Raw genomic sequence first — 19,410 nt, 5'->3', positions numbered from 1 at the left:
AGGAAAGGGAGAGAGACTCTACTTCGGCTTGTGTCTTATGTTCAAAGATCTGATGCCCTTATGTACATTTGATTGACACGAGTGTGTGCTTGAGCTGGAAGGGATGTGTATTCTTGGAGTCAGGGTTGGATGGGTGGTGAGAGTCGAGGGTGGGGGGGGGGGGTGGGGGGTGATGGCTAATCTTGCACCCAAGTGGTTTTGATCCCTTTGACTGGTAAGAGATGTGGGCATGGTGCCTTTATGTCTCTGGGATCAGCTGTGTTAAGACTGAGCTTAAGGAGCGAGATCCGGTGTGAGTAAAACTACAAAGGCTGTGTGCCTGAAATAGTGCAGGAAAGGCCCGAGGCATGAGCACACATGTTACACTTGTTACTCATCCGATCCATCACAAGCTGCACACACAAGATCAGACATAGTGGTACAAAAAGGAAATTAGTTCTGGATTGAATTATGCTGGAGAGTTTTGGCTCACAGCGCCCTCTGCTGCCAGGTGATCAGTACAGTAAATAAGGGACTACAGTGATGGTCATTTCAATTTCAAAACATCCAAAAGACAAAAAGCAGCCAGGCAAAAACAAGGAAAATACATCCAATAAAGAGACAGTAATCACATCTGAGAAAGAGTGTTTTATTGAGCACTATTTTTATTCCAATGTTTTCAAAGGAGAGAACGAGGAGAAGATTTTTCAGTCTGAGAATCAGTAGAAGGTGACACGGGGGTAAGCAATGAGGGTAACCTTTTTTTTTTCTTTTTCTTTTTTCTTCTTCTTTTTTTAACCATTTTCCCAGCAACAAATGTTCAGAATGGGAAAGCACACTCAGTAACAGCCTGGCTGTATTTTTCTGGGTTGAGCATTTACTGCTTCAGCACTACTGATCAGGAGGAAGCATTACGACCAAAATCTCTTTGACCCTTTCTCTTGTTTTATAGTAGTGTATAGAGGTCGTACAGTACAAATCGGAAATTTAAAAGAAAAAGATAGCAAAGCAAACAATAAAACTCACCTATTTTCACTTTTGGCCCTGAAAGTTTGTCATTTACAAATCGTATTCGTTCAGAAATACATGGTCTCCATCATGTCATTTCATCTTACATCAAATTGTAAAGAAATATTGCTGTGTGTGATGTACATACATGATTGTTACACATAGTTTGCCCAAGGCAAGGTTTGACTTTCCACTCATCCAAATAGTTTGGCATTTACAAAATTAAACTGCTGACCAAAATGTGGCTGACTTGTCGCTGTGACTTTTTGAGGAGCTTTACAGTAGCAGTGTGAGTCACCTAAGATCTGTTGAAAGGCAGAACAATACATCAAAATAAATGCACGTAGCGTGCATTCATTTTTTTTTTTTTTTTTTTTTCTCAAGCGCGCAGTAAGCCAACTGTTTCACAAAGAAGCTGTCTAACTTTGCATCCCTAAAATGGAGCATCACAACAGAACAACAGTAATGTTGAGGAAAAAAAAGAGAAAGAAAGAAACACCAGAACCGAAGCAATGACAAATAAAAGATAAAAAATAAAAAATAAAGCACAATGTTGTTTGTTTTTTTTTTTGTTGGTTTTCTTTTTCTTTTTTCTTTTTTTTGTTGAAGATCAGGAAAAGTAATGCTGCATGTGGGAGACAGACGGCAGAAGTCCTGTTTAGCCGGCTCCTGAGCGGGCTTCTGTTCTGCTTCGTCCGGTCTGGTGAAAAGGGGCTTTACCTGCAAACCCCACAGCACCAGCAGAGTCCAGCAGAACCATGAGGTAGATCACTGGTCACACGGACCACAAGAGAGAAAAACAAAAACAAACCAAAAACAAAAACAAACCCTCCTAGAAGATGCCCATTGGGTGTAAAACTTGGTAATTTCATAAAAGTACGGCTCTTGTTTCATGTCATGTCTTGACGTTTTTAAAAAAAGGAAATAGGAAAATAAGGAATTACCTTGCTCTGAGTTTGTCACCATTCTTTTATCTCAGTATTGCCGTGGGACTCTCATTGTCTTTATTGCTACCAGACGACTAGATAGCGAAACACTCGTTGGTTATATCCACGATTTCACGCACACATTTGATCAGTCAAATAGAAATATGACACCTGATCAAGTTTGATGAAGAATTGTGGGATGTCTGATGTCACGTAAGGAAGGCACCTTTTTCCAATGATAAATTCATTATTTCCTAGAGAATTGGTCTTCTGTATTAGTTGTCAAGTGCAGTTGGAGTGGAAACTGATCTCGTAAGCTATTCTGTGGCAGCTTAAAAAACCAAAGTGAAGTTTTCCGAAAACTTCAAATTTCAGTGCAAACGAGGTCTGCAAGTTTTTTTGTTTTTTTCTCTCCATATACCACAAATAAAGGAACTATAAAATCATTGACACTTTGAAGGGGGTGGGGGATATCTCAGTCTCATGCATTTTAAAGTCACATCATACTAGAATGGGGAGGTGAGGGGACGAGGAGAGGAGGGAGTGGGTCCTCTGGCAAATGTTTGAGAATCCTTGAAAAAGAGAAAAAAGAAGAGCATGTTGTTTTTTTTGTTGTTATTTTTTATCAAAATAAATCCTTTTTTTTTTTTTTTTTTTTTTTTTTAACTTTGAGATTAACCAACTGCTCGAGTCCATTTACACTGTCCTCATCTTTCCACTATAAATGTTGGGGCTGTGCAAATAAGTTCATGTATCTGGTCCAATCAGAGCAGGCGGTGACTGTTATTCCTGGGACGCAACTTCGGCAACTTCCCACCTGCCCCCTGGCTCACAGAGCAGTAACGTGGCCTGAAAATGAAGACAGCAAACAGACACGCCGGTGAAAAAAAAAAAACGAACAAAAAAACAAAACAGTAACACAAGCAGCGATGTCAGCAACGTTTTACCCACAAGCCAGTGTCAAAAACAAATGGTTGTGTAACCTACAGTTATTTACTTTATCTAGTTCACATCCAGCACAACCTTTTCCAGGAGCTCCCATACGATAAGGCTGGCACTGGATCAGTGGTCATCGAAGCGTCTTTTCTCACTTCTCCCAGAAGTAACTGTGCTTTTGGGAACTCAGCTAAACTGCCCTCTTGCCTCGAGCGAACTCGGTCAAAGGGCGCTTGCTTTATACATCTCTCCGTCTGAACTCTACTCTCTGTAGCTTCCTGCAGGACGGGTTTCCTTTCTAAATTTAAACTCTTCATTTCCACTCTCGGCTCGCTCACGTCAAAGAGTTGAGGTTTATTCTACCTTTATGGTCTAAAATGTGACGAGACGGTCGTGTCACTGGCACTTTATAAATAAACTCAAATATTCAAATTGAAGTTTAGTGATGAAATAAAAACAAAACAAAAAATAAAAAACGAGTTCACTTCAACTAAACTTATCTGCTAATGTATTACAACTTAAGTTCTGTTGCCCACATTGAAACAACAGAAAACATTTTCTCTTTGCGCTGTAGAGTAGATCCTTTCCTCTTCATTTCTCTGGTGACGTCGTAAAACACAGAGCGACTAACCAAATCTTTAAATGAATCATACACAATCGCCATGCTCCATATCACTTGTGAAAAAGATGAGACTATTGTTCCACTGACCCATATTAACGCGCATCGTGACCTATGGTTTGGAATAATATTGATGGTAAAATAGTTAATGAAATTTGAAACTATAGAAAACAAGCATCCCGCATCACCGAGGGTTTTGAACAAAAGGAAAATGTTTTCAGCTGTTTAAAAGACAGAGCAGACCCAGTGTGTCTTCTATTCAAGAAGAAGGGATTTCCATAATCTCGGTTCTCTGATTGCAAAAGCTCGACCCCCTTCACCAGATGCGACCTTGGGGTCACCAGCCGCTTCCACCAACCCTAAAAAGGCGGGAGGGCAAATACCAGGACGTCTGAGGGAGATTTAACGGGGGAAAGAAAGCGCCACTTTCCTCCAATTTCAGTAAAGATAAATGTTTTGCTGAATTGTGAAGAGGAAATCACTGGTGTACTTAGAAACACTGCTATCGTCAACGCTCGCCTGTCATGTGGCCGTAAACGTGTTGGAAGACCCGTTGGCATCAGAGCTCCTACACGCAGAAAGTGAAACGTACCTGTGATTACTTGCTGAGTTGACTGTAAGGAGACGAGTTGTTAGAAGAATCCACTTGCTGCGGCGTGCCGTTTTCCTGCGAAGCACAACAGCATCTCTCATTTACAATCTGATAATAACTATCTTCACTGTGTGCACACTGAGATAATTGATAGTTTGGGAGGACAAACACTTCAAAAACAACCTAGAGCCTTTGATTGGAGGATGAGATGAGTGGACCAGCATGGGCTGATGGGAAATCTTATAAATCACACTTTTTTTTTTCTCTCTCCAAAAGACGAGAGTGAACAATATTACTGCAAAGGTAACAATAGTAGAAGTGTAGAGTTATTGAAAAACGCATAACAGTAGGATAATACAGTACGATGACATAATATTTAAAAGTGGTCGTGCTAAAGTCACAGAGTGTAATGTTTGAAAGTGACGGTAACAGTTAAGATAAAGATCGTCAAATGGGAATTAAAAACACACACACACTTATAATGACAGCATTTAGAAAATGTGTGTAGTGATGAGCAGAGTGAGGCAGAGGTAGACCTACAGGCGCTTGCTGCACAGGAGGATACTGAGGCATGTAGCCGCCCTGGACACCAGGGTTGGCGGAAATATACTGTGAAAATAAAAAAGGAGCAAAATTAACATCACATTATTATTCAAAGTCAGGACTAAAGATAATTCCTCACGCGGACTTATCCGATTTCTTTGGTCCAGACAATCAAACATAACCCAGCTGATATGAAGTGCTTTGCAGAACAAGTATCATTTGATTTGTTTTGAAAAACCCAGAGACAAAAATAGTACTATAGAATTGAATCGTTTTTAAAATAGTGAATTAACTTTACTGGTTAATAAAAGAAAGTAACTCTACTCTTGCTTTATTTGTCTCACTCACCTAGGAATGTCTGAATAATGTGCTTATAGTTGTAATATTGTACAATAATTATATAACGATTGCTGGGGGTGGGGGGGGGGGGGGGGGGGGTGTCCACAAAGCCCTATAGATTTTAAGGGGGCATACAATTTTTCCATGTTTTTATGATGGGTGAGTCTGCATTTAATTCATTTATGTCACAAAACTGCTCAGTTAAAGCATTCACATTAAAAGTGTACCATTTATGGAAGAATATTTAAATTTTAAAAAAAGACTGTAATATACACAAAGTAAGCAGCGGGAGAAAAATATATGGAAAAGTGTCAAAACTCAGTCGGTGAAAAAGACAAAAAATAAAGGTTCCAAGAAGCAATGTACAAAATTAGAGCTGAAGGCATCTTTTGCGGCGAAACACCGAGGTTAAGATTTGAATCCCCCAGGAAACACGGATACTGTGGAGGGAGCCTTGTTTTCTACCTTTCTCATGTTTTTCTCAGAAGGACTGAGTAAGTCCTTGACCAATGAGCTATTTCTTCAGTAAACAGGAGCTTAGTGAAATTGCAACAGGAGAGACAACAGCTTCTGCTCATGTTAACGGTCAATGAGCAAGGCAGTGAGAGATATCAGCCCTTCAGACTTTTTTCACACAACAAAAGTCCACAGTTTACCTCAATAATAGCAGCAGCAGCAGCATTATAATAAGTGAGTAAATAGTTATTAAAAGAAGGGGTATTGTAAGAAATGTGGTATTTTCTGACTGATTATTTTGATCACTGCTTATTTTCTCCAGGACAGAATGAACCAGTGAAAGTAGCCCAAGTTTACATTGTAGAGATACAACCTGGTTCATGTTCAAATCACTCAATGTGGCAAAATGAAGCTTATCTTTGCTCGTAAATAATAATAATCAAATCTAAAAAAAATATGTTTTTCTATGGCACTTGTGACTGTCTTTGGTTTGGTTTCATATACCACAAGTTTTTCATAATCACCTATTCAGAGAGCTCAGTCAGATGATTATAAAAATAGCAACCCCTAAAAATAATCCGATTATACAACATAAATCGTGATTCTAATCGAACATAATACACCCTGACCGCATTTCCTCTTTGGGAAAGCAAATCTGAAAATGTAGAAGTGGAGGCCAAGACGCTGGTGAAGTAAGCTGGTAACCGGAAGGTCTCGTTGGTTTGACTCACTGGACAAACAAGAAGGTGAAAGCCGCCACTTGTTAACCTTTAAAGACCGTCTGGGCTTCACACAATGGCTGCCTACTGCTCCTTCAGGAAGGGTTGAACGCAGGGGGGGCAAATCTCGCTATACTACAGTGAACGCATGACTAATGAAGGAAAGTCTTTCTTTACACAGACTCTGCACTGTTATTTGTCAAATAGTCACAACATGATCGGTCTCTCTTTAAACTTATATAACTAAACAGATTGACCATTATAATACAATTATCTTTGGAAACGCACAAATCAAAGATGTCAATTCATCTCACAACTATTTTGGAAAATCCACCCCGCCGAAAATCCCTCCGTGAAACCACTGTTCCCACATGACTTTGTTCTAATGGATAGTTGTTGACAAGATAAATGAAACTGACACGGAGTCATGAGATTTGTGAGTGTGGTCTGCTCAATCATTCTGTACAGATTTAATTTGATCAATGCAGTAAGAGATGGAGGATATCCCAGACCACTCACCGCTCCACTGTTTCCCAGTGACAGCTGGCCCATCTGCTGAGTAATCATGGCTGAGGGGTGCAGTGACATGGAGGGGTCCACAGAGGGAGACATCACAGCAGCCTGGAAGAAAAGCCCTCTCAGTTTTTCTCATATGATAGACAATATAAATACATTTTGATCAAACACAGAAACCACACAGAGCGGAAAAAGTAGATTTTTTTTTATATATAGTCGCAAACTTAAGATATGCCGCTCAGTAATGTCCAAAAAGCTAAACTGGGTGAAATAAAAAAAAGACTAATAGGACTAACTTTAATAAGACAGGCTACATGAGGCACAGATTAAGTATTCTTCGGAGTGAACTGCATGTTGAGATCCCAGAATATGTCAAAGGTGTGACATTTTGGGCCCAAGTCAGTTTTCAGATGGCGTGTACTCCTTTAAACATGATGCCTGGAGGGAATAGACCATTTCCTAGCAAAAAAGTGGGGGGAGGGGGACAGATCAGCAGAGACACTTGTTCCACTGGAAACCATCTGTTGGAAGAGTCAAAGAGTCACAAGACTGTCTCTGCTTCAGGCATTTCCTGCTGGATCCAGAGAGAGGAGGAGGAGGAGGAGGAGGAAGAGGAGGAGGAGGAGGTGGGCAGTGACTGAATGTCTCTCTAGTTGTTCCATTTCTCTTACAATATGTAAATAGACAGCCGCTTCCCAGAACTTGTCTCAGCCTGGCCTGTGCTCTGTGTTTTGGGGAAGTTTAGTTGTTGGATTGGATACGTCAGCAGAACAGGTCGAATAAAATAACACTGAGCAGCAGTGAGCTCACAGTTTTAGAGGAGCCACACAGACACACACACACACACACACACACACACACACACACACACACACACACACACACGAACACACCCATTTCCTGCACACAGAAAAAGAGGCGACATATATTTGCTTCTGTTCCCTTACCGGGTGTTGCATGATGTACGGTTGATGGGCCACCCAAGAATGACTCTGAACCTTGATCAAAGTGAGACGAGAAAGACGGGACAGAGACAGATAAAAAAAATAAATTTATAAATTTAAAAAAAGAGTTACTGAATTGTATTGCGTGAACCTAAATATGAAAGAGATAACTGAGTAACTACAATAAGCAGCATTCATTTCACAGCAAGATGTATGATAATGTTGACAGTCGAATTGACATATTGGGGATTTCCATCCACATTCAGCTTTACATTTCAAGGAATTTTTCATGCTCAAAGATTGTGGTTGAAATCCCCAAAAATAAACTACAAAGCATTTTTTTTTTTTTTTTTAAGGAGAAAGTTTGGTTCTGCTTTTGCGGACACAGTGAAGTTTTCAAAGACCTCAGAAACAAAAATGTCCATCAAAATGTAGTTTTTCTTCCTGTTCTGAGGCATATATTTGTCAGATGCCTCCCCCCCATCAATGATCTCAGTATAGGAGTTGCTAACAACCCAGGCGAGGTCCTGCCTTCCCATCCTGAGCTTCTTTGGGATTCCACTCAACCAGCTTCATTATTCAGGTAATGTTTGATGTGCATAATTAACGTCATGTGTTTTTTGCCGATGTTTCTATTTTACATGCATCGTTTCTGCCCATGAGCGTGTGACCTGTGACAACTGCTATATTCCTTTAATACAGAGATTCTCTGCATAAAGACGCCTTGTCTCTTCAACTGATAGACAGAATCAAGGGCATTAAGCGGTAGGAAATGGTCTGGGGTGTGATTACACACAGCAAGCGTGTCTCCTAAAAATAGACATGTGATAACGGTACGATGCTGAACTCTTTTTTTTTGTATGTGGAGCCTCACTTATTTATAATGGCACCGCAGTTGTTGACACAGAGGCATACAAGTAGAACAATATCAACCTCCAGACAGCCTGGTGCAATATAGATAAAGCAACCCCAAAAACGATCTGACACCATCAAGCACCCTTAAGTACAAAGAGGAATTTTATAAATATACTGGTTTTTATGGTCCAGAATAGCCCAAGGGGTGGTAGTGGTAAATTGTGGCCGTGACTGGCTCGGTCTCGATCAAGGATAATAAACCAATCAGGCAGCAATAACATAAAATACGCAAAAATAAAATGCGTTGCCTTCCAAGCCACATCTAATAATAAAAATATCTATTTGATTGTTAATTCAGTGTTAACATACATTTAATTTACTAATTAATGATATTTATTTAATACATCATTTTGCTCTAACCTTATCGTTGTTAGACAATACCAAAAGACTGACCGATTATTATTTAATTGCACATTAAGCAGCTTGTGTCAATCATGTAATGGTTACATTAATGTTGATTAGTCTTTGATATATTGTTGTTGTGTTTTTTTTTTATTGATTGAATTAATGTTTTATTGATTTTCTGTATAATAATCACTGCATTCTCTTGTGATTGACTTCAATATTCCAAATTCTTCAAATTCTTGCATAATTACATTTTAATATTGGGTTTTGTTTGGTAACATTAAAATAACACAACTAAAGTTTGTCAACCTGCAATTCAATCATCTCCATTAATTATGTGTATTCCTACGTGTGAGCAAAAGTCCAAATGTTGGCTGTGACTTTACAGTGTTTCTTTTCTTCTAGATCAGTGGATCTTTTTTCCATGAGGGCCTCAGATTGCTTTAAGGCAGCCTGAAGAGCCCTTCTCTGCTTTTTGGATAAATTTGGTGGACTTATTGGAAATATTGTCATTGTAAATACGTCTATCATGTAATAGAGGTTAAGTCTGGGTCAGATAGTAAGCTATGAAGTCAAAGTTTCAATCATCAATCATCAGTTTTGTTATTATCTGAGCAAATGTGGGAACCTGGTCCCTGGAGAAACATGAACAAGAACGAATTAGCAGCTTATTACATGATGCAGATAATTATCACTAGGGCTGGAACATGATGTGATTTATCACATCTCTGGTCCTAAACACAACGAATAAACACACACTGATTCATTCCTCGCGAATGGATGAATTTCAAATATCACTTCCTGTCTGCAGTTCAATGTGTTTCTGCTGCGCAGAAAGCAGCAGAGAAAAACGTATGAGTGAAGCATTAAACAACAGTGAGCAAGAATCTAAATGAGAGAAAGTATGACTCACAGAATGTGACTGTGTCTGCTGAAACGAGGAGTTTTTCCAACAACTCTCTTCCGGAGAACAACACGGCTTACTGTCAGATTAAATGATTCTTGGTTGACCGAGAGACGAAGCGATTTCAACTGATAACTCACTGCCACATGAAGCTGCCAAAGCGTGAGGCAGCCCAGAGAAGCTTTTAACACCTATTCTCACATCCATAGCACCTGAACAACCCACTCACAGCCATAAATACACCCTAGGATACATATACACACCATATTTTCAAATGCAACATGGATGAGAATAGAGAGGAAGCCACAAAAAAATAATCTGGTTATCTCTGTCCGTTAAAAGGGTCTTCTGATTAGGTACCTGGTAAGCAGAGACTGGAGACATGTAGGGAGACATTGTAGGCTGCACAGTCATTATCCTGTTGGCGACTGGATACGGACAAGGATAGTACCTAAAGAAAATGGATGGTATTCTTAGACAATGCTCAGAAACAAGCAAACCGTTAAATAATGACATGCTCTGCATTACCAACATGTCTAACTTACCCATTTTGTATAGCAGAAGAGGAGGGGTCATAGGTGAGAGTCATTGCACCCTGGAGTGAAGAAACAATCATATGAAGTTACATATTCGTATCTGCACCATAGAGGGACAGAAAAATCAAAGATGAGATGAATGGTGACAATTGAGTTGAGTTTAAATGGAAATATCTTAAATTTTGAATTGCAATTTTTTAAATATTTTGTTTGTTTGCTGCACAGTTTTAATAATCCCAGGTATAACCTACTGTACAGAGAAAGAGTATTAACGAAGAAGCCAAATATTTGGTTGATGAGGTGGGTTATTTTTAATTTTGTTTATTGCTTATGATATTGTTTGTTGTCTTCTGAGATTGTCCACCTTATGTAATAATACACGCTCGCTTAGCATGTAGCACAGAGTGCGTAAAAGGTCACGGTACAAATGTAAATACATACTAGTCTGAGATCTCCCGCTTGTCCGTTGGGAACGAATCCACCGTGTCCATGTTTCTTCCTTTGACTATCTGCAAACTTACACAGCAAGGGCTGAGAGGGAGCTGGGGGCAAAGCACAAAACCAGCTCATTAACAGCCACTCAACGATTAATCATCAACGCCTCCATAGCTTTCATCAGATGTAAAGTGTACCAGAAAGGTAAAATGATTTCCTACCCAGAGCTCCGGAAGCTATCTTGATAAACTTTCCATTGAAGTGGGAGATGACTGCATTACACTGCTCTGTTGTGTCCATCCTGGTAAGAAAGGAGATAACGCAGCAGCTGTGACTCATGGGCAGATCACACTGACACCATCTACAGTAAAATTTGCTTTAACACTCGGTGGCATTGTGTGGCCTGACTGCGATAACTCTCGGTCTCCGTCATGCATCCTGATCACTGTGTGTACATTCTGTATCATCACATCTTAATAAAAACCAATGCATGTCTGAATGCAGGAAACAATGCAAGGGTGTCTCAGGTTGTCTTAACCTCGCCGCCTTTCAAAATGATAGCACCTCTTGGAACCGCAAATGATATTTCAGTAAGGACTCTATGACAGTGGATGGAAATATATTATAACAATTACATCATTTTTTTGTGTCTTCTTTCAGAAAATGCTGACAAATTATTTACAACATAGTGTCTCTGCTAATCGAGACAATAACATTGTGAGTGTATCACTTGTCTATTTTCTGAAGTGAACGTCTATCCTGCAACGAGCAGGACGAGGCGCCCTTTCCTGTCCACCTCCTGCAACAGACCTGGCGAAGCCCACGCCTCGGCTGTTGCCGCTGTAGTCTCGGAGGATCCGTGTGGAGACGACCTGCCCGAAAGGCTGCAGCATGTTCTCCAGCTCTTTCTCATCCACAGAGAGCGGCAGGTTGGAAATGTACAGATTTGTGGGATCTTGCTCCTGTTGCTGCTCCCATAAAAGAGAATGGAAATAACGTGCGCTGAATGTCATGTGCTTTTTAGTCACTCACCACAAGCGCAAAATGCAGAAAGCAAATCAAACGAAGGCAGAGCTGCAGTAAATCTATCATTACAAATGAAAGGCTGCCACGGTGAATGGATGAAAAACCTGTCTGTGCAGATCTGGTTTTGAATAGAGCTGAAGTGATGTTAAAGTTCACAGGAGCACTTTGGTTAAACAAACACTAATGAGCCCTCCTGTACACACGCATACATTGAGACACACTTCATGTGTACTGTGCAGCAGCTCAGCGCCTCTACGGTCCTCCCTGGAAACAGCGGGAGATCAGCGTAGCCTAGCTACCCAAACACAAACCGTGTGCAGCCATGTTTGTTCCAAACACAGCAGCTACATTCAGGCCTCCAGAGAGCAACTGTTCATCACTGAACTCTCACCCACAGATTTCTAAGTACAAGCCAGACACAGCAGGCTGGGAAAGGATTGAAAGCAGCGTGTCCTTGCACACCATTTCTATTGTCATAGCTGTAATGTACAAATATCCAGTTTGTCATCTAAAAATATTCTTTGACAATTTAAAGAAGAAGAAAAAAGTTTACTTTCAATTGGTCACGCTGGATCGAGAAAAGCTTAAAGCGGTGGTACTGTTGTTAAAGTGCTTTGGTGCATGTATGCCTGTATCAGCATGCATGAATAGTACCCGCGAAAATCCAGTGACGCGGCAATAATGCTGGTGAAACCTCTAAAGTGTGCGGTCTAACTGGGATGGTGTGTTCAGTGTGTGAGCTGGTGCTCCTGTGTGCGGCGCGCCATACTGAGTGACAGGTTATTTGGCAGGGCGAGACGTGACATCTGGTTTCTACAGTGAAAGTAAATGGGGTCACAGGAAGAACAGCTTGGCAGCCGAGGTCATGTGACCAGTCTAATGTCATTGTCCAACAACGCATACCGGACACAAGCATGCACGCACTGAAGAAGCACAACCCCAAAGAGATGTTCGCAACCATGACAAATATGCATACGCAGGCACGCAGGCATGCACACACACACACACACACACACACACACACACACACACACACACACACACACACACACACACACACACACACACACACACACACACACACACACACACACACACACACACACACACACACACACACACACACACACACACACACACACACACACACACACACACACACACACACTCACCTTGGCCATCTGGGCCTGTATGCCGCTGGTTTTCAGAGCATGTACTGCCTTTAAAGCAGCCGCTGGACTGTCGAAGTCCACAAAGCCATAACCTGCAGTTTGTAAAAACAGTGTTTAAGTCAGCAATGAATGAAAGGAACAACCACCTACTGTGTATTTTGTATTATCACTGTTACAGATGGATGTTAAATGCATATTCCTGTGGACTACAGCAAAATAATTAAATAATGTTCAATCATCACAATGAATTCTGTCACGCTTCAGGCAGGCGACTAAAAGGAACGAGACATTATGTGAACATTTTAACCATCAGAGCTTTAAAAGTCCAGATTAACATCACTCTCCCAGTTGTGCAGTAAATATGTGAGATAACGCCACTTAGAATACTCAAAATGTTGAACTATCCCCTTAAGAGTCAAACTGATGTTGTCTACTGAAATTCACAACATCACGCATACTTTGCATGCCTTGTCATCCTTTTTCAAAGCATTACGTGGTGCGTCCGATTTTTCAGTTTTCAGATTATAAAGGCATTTACTGTTTTCCATTTATTTCCATACGGTGTGAAAATCTGTTTGTGGAGACTCTCAACCTGCCTGCACTGGCTAATCCATCATAATCGGCTTGTTTTTTTGTCAAATGTTTTACAGTGTGTGTACGTAATACATATTACAGTGGCATTTAAATGCAGTCAAGACTGTCGGGCGCAACGTCACGCAGCGACATGAGTTTGACAAACACAAAAGCCGACATGTTCATTGTTTACATTCACAGTGATTGATTACCAAACTTAAGCCAGAATAAAAGCATCATAAATTGATTTTTATACTTTATGTAAATGAGTCGAAATTGGGAGTGAGTTGAAATATAAGGAATTACAACATGGCGCGCTACGAGAACTGAGCAATTATTCAAAGTGTCCACTATTCCGCCATGACTACATATACTTTATTCTCATTGCGGAGCTCTATATAATCCCAGTTTATCTTGAAAGTGAATAACCTTACTGACCTTTGCACTTGTTAGTTGTCTTATCCAGGATTGCCTTTGCAGACTGGATTTTTCCATACCTGCATGCACAGCAAAAATGTTAAAACAAAAAATATCAACAAGTTTCTTTATCACTTCATACATATCATGTCGTGGTGTGGGATGTCAATTTTATTGTTGTTCATGGAGAGAAAATGCAACGTGGCCGAATTCGGAAACATCACTACGCCGCCACATGTTTCCAAACATAATTAATCAAGTTGATTGTTTCATGGATTTGCTTTATCTCTGACTTTTACGCCCAAGTTGAACCGTGACACCAACCGGAGCCGCTTTCCAAGCGCGGGCACCATACAGACTGAATGCCTGGCTTACATCACCATTCAGACCTTGTTGCTATGAAAAGCGCTTTCATTTCTGCTTTGTGCTGGCAAACACCATTGGGAACATGAACAAAACACAAGCAAACAGGACACAAACAGCTGCTGCTGCTGCTGGTTACATGGGTGAATGCCTCTCTCCATATGCCCGTGGTTCACGGAGAACCGGAGACGAGGCAAGAACTCCGATAATTACGGCATCCGTCGCGCTAAACGCTCGGACATCGTCTTGCGCTATCAACACGTGCCGCACATGTTCGCCAAGAAGCTTCTACATGGCGGTCGTTCCTCCGAGGAAACAATCATTCTACAGTCCACGTTACATATCAAAGCTGAACCATCCAAATATGAGTTAAAATAAGCAGATAATTAAAAGTATCTTCCTGGCGTGAGTTAAATAGTTAAACATACATATAATACGCTCCTCTTTAATATTATTAGTTTTTTTTAGAACTGTAATGTATGCATGTTTGATTTGGCACAAGTTTTAAACCAAACGCACTTCCTCACGTAGCCCTTCCGGCGCAGTCGGGGGTTAAGGACGTTTCTCAGGGAAACGCATTGGTGAGCGATTGGCAGTGGGATTTGAACTATCTATCTTTTGATCACGAGCTTGAGATTCACTATTCTCCTTTTCAGAAACTATAAAGCATCATCCGTTAACTTAAGAAGGAATGGAATCGGCTGATCCAGCTGTATCCAGTTGTTAACACACAGCCTAATGTTAGAAACACTTTAAAACTCTTTTATAACTTTCACATGTGCAAAAATTAAGTGTTTTTTTGTTGTTTTTTTTACAATTACTTTCCAAGTGAATCCAGGCTGTGCCTTTTCAAGCGGAGTTTGTATGTTCTCCCACAGCATTTTCTCTCGGTATTCCTGCTTCTTCCACCAGTTCAAAGACATACATTGTCCATGCATCAAGGTTAATTGGAGTCTTTATCCACATAACTGTGCAAAAGAGCAGGTACTTCATAAAATATGAAATCAACAATGAGGCCTGACGACGTGCAGCTATAAGGTAAATGTATTTCTTTATCCATACACAATGCAGTCAGTGTGGGAGCTTTATCAAACCAGAGTGAAACAAGATTCTTCAAACAAGGACGTTCAGGTATGGTAAAATGAGGTAATGTGCTCACTGATGACAGAGTTTGACCAGGTCCAGGTCTGTAGTGGCAGGAGGCAGGCCTCGGATGTAAAGGTTCGTTTTGCTGAGCTGCTCCAGGCCTGTGCTGCTGCTGTTGCTGCTGCTGCTGGGACTGGACGGAGTCATGGGGTAGGACTGCACACAAGAAAAACCATTGTTAGGAACTGTATGGGAACTAGATAATCTAATTTAAACCCTGGTCACCGGCGATCACAAGAACGCGTCAATGTGAAAAAGGAAACGCAGAAAGGCAGAGGTGGAACAATCTCACTTTCTTGCTTTATGTATAAACTTGCTGATGTATTCCTCCTGAGATGATAAGCAGGGCTCATCAATAATCCGCACTGCAGTTAGGTTTCTACATAGTGACATGACAACAACAGGGTAGAAATGATGAGCAATAAGTGTAAATAAGTGCTTATTTGCCTTCCTTTTCGATGATTTGTTTCTTTATTCTTCTGTAGTATACACGTCACTGGTAAATATGGAGCCACACAAACATTATGAATATTGCGATGCTTTCACAGTTAACGATATGAAGGGATGTTTCATGCTATTTTTCTATAATTAAAATGTTGAATAAACATGTTATACTATAGATTACAGCTCTCTGATACACGACTCCTCCCACTTTTAGAGAGTACCTCAGCAAACTGCAAAAGGCCCCCTTTAGAGCCAACGTTAGGGTGGTTTGTTCTATTTGTTGGATCATGGTGTATCACATAAGGAAAGTAATTATACGATATGATAAAAGGATTTGAATATTCCATCACTGTCCATTTTGTTTTTTGGAAGACAGATAAGTTCGACCTTCAAGTTCCTGATTTGTGGTAAAAAGAAAGATGACTTTGTAATCCCAAATATCAAAGGGTGCATTTGAAATAGGTGGATTCCTGTAGGTGGTGCTTTATGAATCACTGGGCGATTAAATCTGCATCCAGGTTTAACATCCTGCTGTCGTGTTTGTCAGAAACCTACCAGTTTGCTTCATAGTTGTGAGCCGAATCACTTTGCACTTCCCTGCAAAGCATTTCCTTCCCCTTACTCATTCATTAAAATCGCTCGCAGCAACCCCAAACCCTCGCCAGATCAGATCAAAGACAAGGCATGGCAGAATCACACCATCTGTCCATAACCAAAGGACAATCCACTTCAAGAGCCAAAGACATGCATACATGGCCATGGCCGAGAAAAAAAACAACAAAAAAAAAGACACTGAGCTGTTCTTCCACAGTCATGTGATGTTTAAATGTTTGTAGCTGTTATTTCTCTTTTACAGATGAAGAATTGATGGCTGTGGCAGGAACATCTGGTAGGTCTGTTATGTCTTCAAGCAGAGGCCTCACATTAATGTTGGCATGCAATTTCCTCATTGACTTATATGATAACGGACCATAATGGAGGGCAGCTATGGTATATTTCACAAGGCCTTCTCATGGCAGATTAAAACACCTACACCGAAAAGTCATTCTCGCCTGCAGGGATTCATATGAGGCCGGGCAGTCACACATTCCCCTGTCCTCAAATACCTCCTGATGAATAAATATTACAGTTCAGTCTGAAAGGAGGATATTCTCATCCGCTGCAGGGAGAAAACCAACCCCTCGATCCTCTTCATCTGACACAGGTCTTACATTTCCATCAGCACACGTTAAAATAACAGCTGCCTCTCACCTCTGCCTCCTTTTTTCTTTTTTTAAAATCCCATTCTCTATCTAAATCAAAAGGTGTGATGGGGAAAGCTGAGGGGCAAGGCCTTCAATTACCGTTCTGTTCACCTGAGAGGTCAAAATGAAGAATGCAGCACACTGGCATACAGTACATTACATTACAGCCCCCACCCCGCCACCCCCACCCTCACCCAGAATGCATTAACCTATAAAGAAAAAATAAAATAAAACACGGACTACATTTACCGTCACACATATTGACCAGAGTTGGCGAGAGCCCCGGCAAAACAAGGTTATAGGGACATAACAATTAAAGTATCGGTTGTAGAGCTATAGATCGAGTCAGCTGCTGGGTTTTTATCTCTCCATGTAGTCATCTGAGGATCAGCTTCCCGTTTTGCAAGTGCAGAAAGCAGTTGGTATACCCCCCCCCCCCCCCCCCCCTGCAAGAATTTAATTAAATTGGGATTAAAAAGAGGCAGAATATTCCATCTGAAATCCAGAAAGGGCTTCCCAATGTCAATGTGCGGCCGCTATTATTCAGCCTATTTATACAAGTGTGAGGGGGAGAAAAGTAGGCAGGGGGGAGGAAAGGAAAAAAAAAAAAAAACCCAATGTGTGTGTTTTTGGCCTTACCTGCTTACGATTGGCTGTCTTCAGCGGATTGCCCGTGTTTGCAAAGATCATCCTGGAAGGTTATGGATGTATTTAATTCCCTTAAAAAAAAAAAAAGAAAAGGAAAAAAAACCCCGCAACGATGATCCAAGTGTAGAGACGGAGCGGTGAAGAGGAGCCTGTATAAAAGAGCCAGCCGCGTTATAACATCCGCATACTGAACGGGTTGGTTAGTAGTTTATAAAATAGGCTCTGTCCTGCATAGGTATACTGATACATCTATACAGTCAGATGCACACCAGGCGATGGACCAACCCTCCGGTCCGGTTCATTGATCTACGACGTCCTGCTGCAGACCGCTCGGCAGTCCCACCTACTACAGACCAAACCATCTCCGCCTCTGCAGGGTGTTTCACATCAAATAAACTGCGTGGCCGCCTCGGAAAAACGCACACCGCCGCCTCGTTTTGGGGCGACAAAGGCGCAGCGAGACGTCAGCCGTCCGCCTCTGGGTTTATAAGTCGATACGCGGTGTTTTGGGGTTTGATTTGCACGCGCACGGTCGGCCGCGTTCAACGCTCGCCGCCTTTCATGTTGTTGTCGTCCGCACATACCAAGCATTCTTCACCCCCACCTCCTCCAACCACACACACACACACACACACACACACACACACACACACACACACACACACACACACACACACACACACACACACACACACACACACACACACACACACACACACACACACACCCTCTTCCTCTTTATACCCTTCCCCCCATCCAACATACTACATGTCAGAGGATCAGGATGCAGTGAACTATAAGCAGCGACTGTCCTGGACGGGAGGTCACATTCTTCTGCAAATATTTACAAAATAAAGCAGAGATTAAACAACAACAACAATAATAATAATAATAATAATAATAATAATAATAATAATAATAATAATAATAATAATAATAATAATAATAATAATAATAATAATAATAATAATAAGCTTTATTTCGACCTTCAGTAGCTCCCTAAAATGCAGTCTGTATTTTCTGCACGCGTTCATGTATATGGTCAATTATGCAAATCACGAATAATAAAGGCTTTGTTATTGACTTCAACCTGAACTTACAAATCACCAGAATCATTGATGTTTTCACTTATGGCCCCATTTCCAAGATTAATTTCTTCAAGCCTTGTATATGAAAAGTGTAAACTAAGCAATTCCCCATATGGCACAAAAATAACCTACACTGCTGAATTAAGGGAAAAAGCAGGAACTGTAGCCTCCTCACTTATGTCCAAATCATTTCCAGTGTTTCAAAGAAATTATTCTTTCAAAAAAAAAAAAAAATAAATAAAAGAAGGAGTGTGCAACAAATACATTTAGCATTTCTGATCTGGATTCAAACGTAACTTTGGAATAAAATTTGATTGCATAAATCAGTCTTAAAGATGCAAAACCATACAGGAGATTATAACACAGTCATTTGTTTATTATTCATATTTTGTATATTATCTGTTCTTATATTTCTTATACAGTTTTTGTATATTATCCTGAATATGTTCTGTACCTTTTATTCCAAAATGTATCTCTCATTGTTATTTTCATATTGATGACAAACAATTTAATAGCGTGTTGAATATATTAACTATAATTTGCTCAGTGCTACTATATACAGTATACACTGTCCGAT

The 19,410-nt window shown here is 40.7% G+C and overlaps 1 protein-coding gene across 3 annotated transcripts; it reads right to left on the bottom strand.

Moving 5' to 3' along the window:
* Positions 1-615: 615 nt before the first annotated feature.
* rbms1a (RNA binding motif, single stranded interacting protein 1a) lies at positions 616-18,483 on the bottom strand. 3 transcript variants are annotated; one of them, XM_080458572.1, is made up of 14 exons: positions 17,745-18,483; positions 15,423-15,565; positions 13,922-13,980; positions 12,911-13,002; positions 11,523-11,680; positions 10,934-11,013; positions 10,719-10,819; positions 10,287-10,336; positions 10,102-10,192; positions 7,581-7,631; positions 6,637-6,738; positions 4,601-4,669; positions 4,061-4,135; positions 616-2,762 (listed from the first exon to the last, which is right to left on the bottom strand). In XM_080458572.1, the coding sequence occupies exons 2-13, from the start codon at positions 15,554-15,556 to the stop codon at positions 4,067-4,069; spliced, it is 1,056 nt and encodes a 351-aa protein (XP_080314698.1). In that variant the 5' UTR covers positions 15,557-15,565; positions 17,745-18,483; the 3' UTR covers positions 616-2,762; positions 4,061-4,066. The 3 variants fall into 3 exon arrangements, with proteins under 3 accessions (XP_080314698.1, XP_080314696.1, XP_080314697.1); XM_080458570.1 differs by having other exon boundaries at positions 17,737-18,446; XM_080458571.1 differs by having other exon boundaries at positions 7,581-7,625; positions 17,737-18,347.
* Between the last annotated feature and the right edge of the window lie 927 nt (positions 18,484-19,410).

This window comes from Lipophrys pholis, assembly GCF_963383615.2.
Source record: "Lipophrys pholis genome assembly, chromosome: 2".
Taxonomy (NCBI): Eukaryota; Metazoa; Chordata; class Actinopteri; order Blenniiformes; family Blenniidae; genus Lipophrys; species Lipophrys pholis.
The sequence above is the reverse complement of the archived record's forward strand: the minus strand, read 5'-3'. Positions and strand labels throughout refer to the sequence as shown.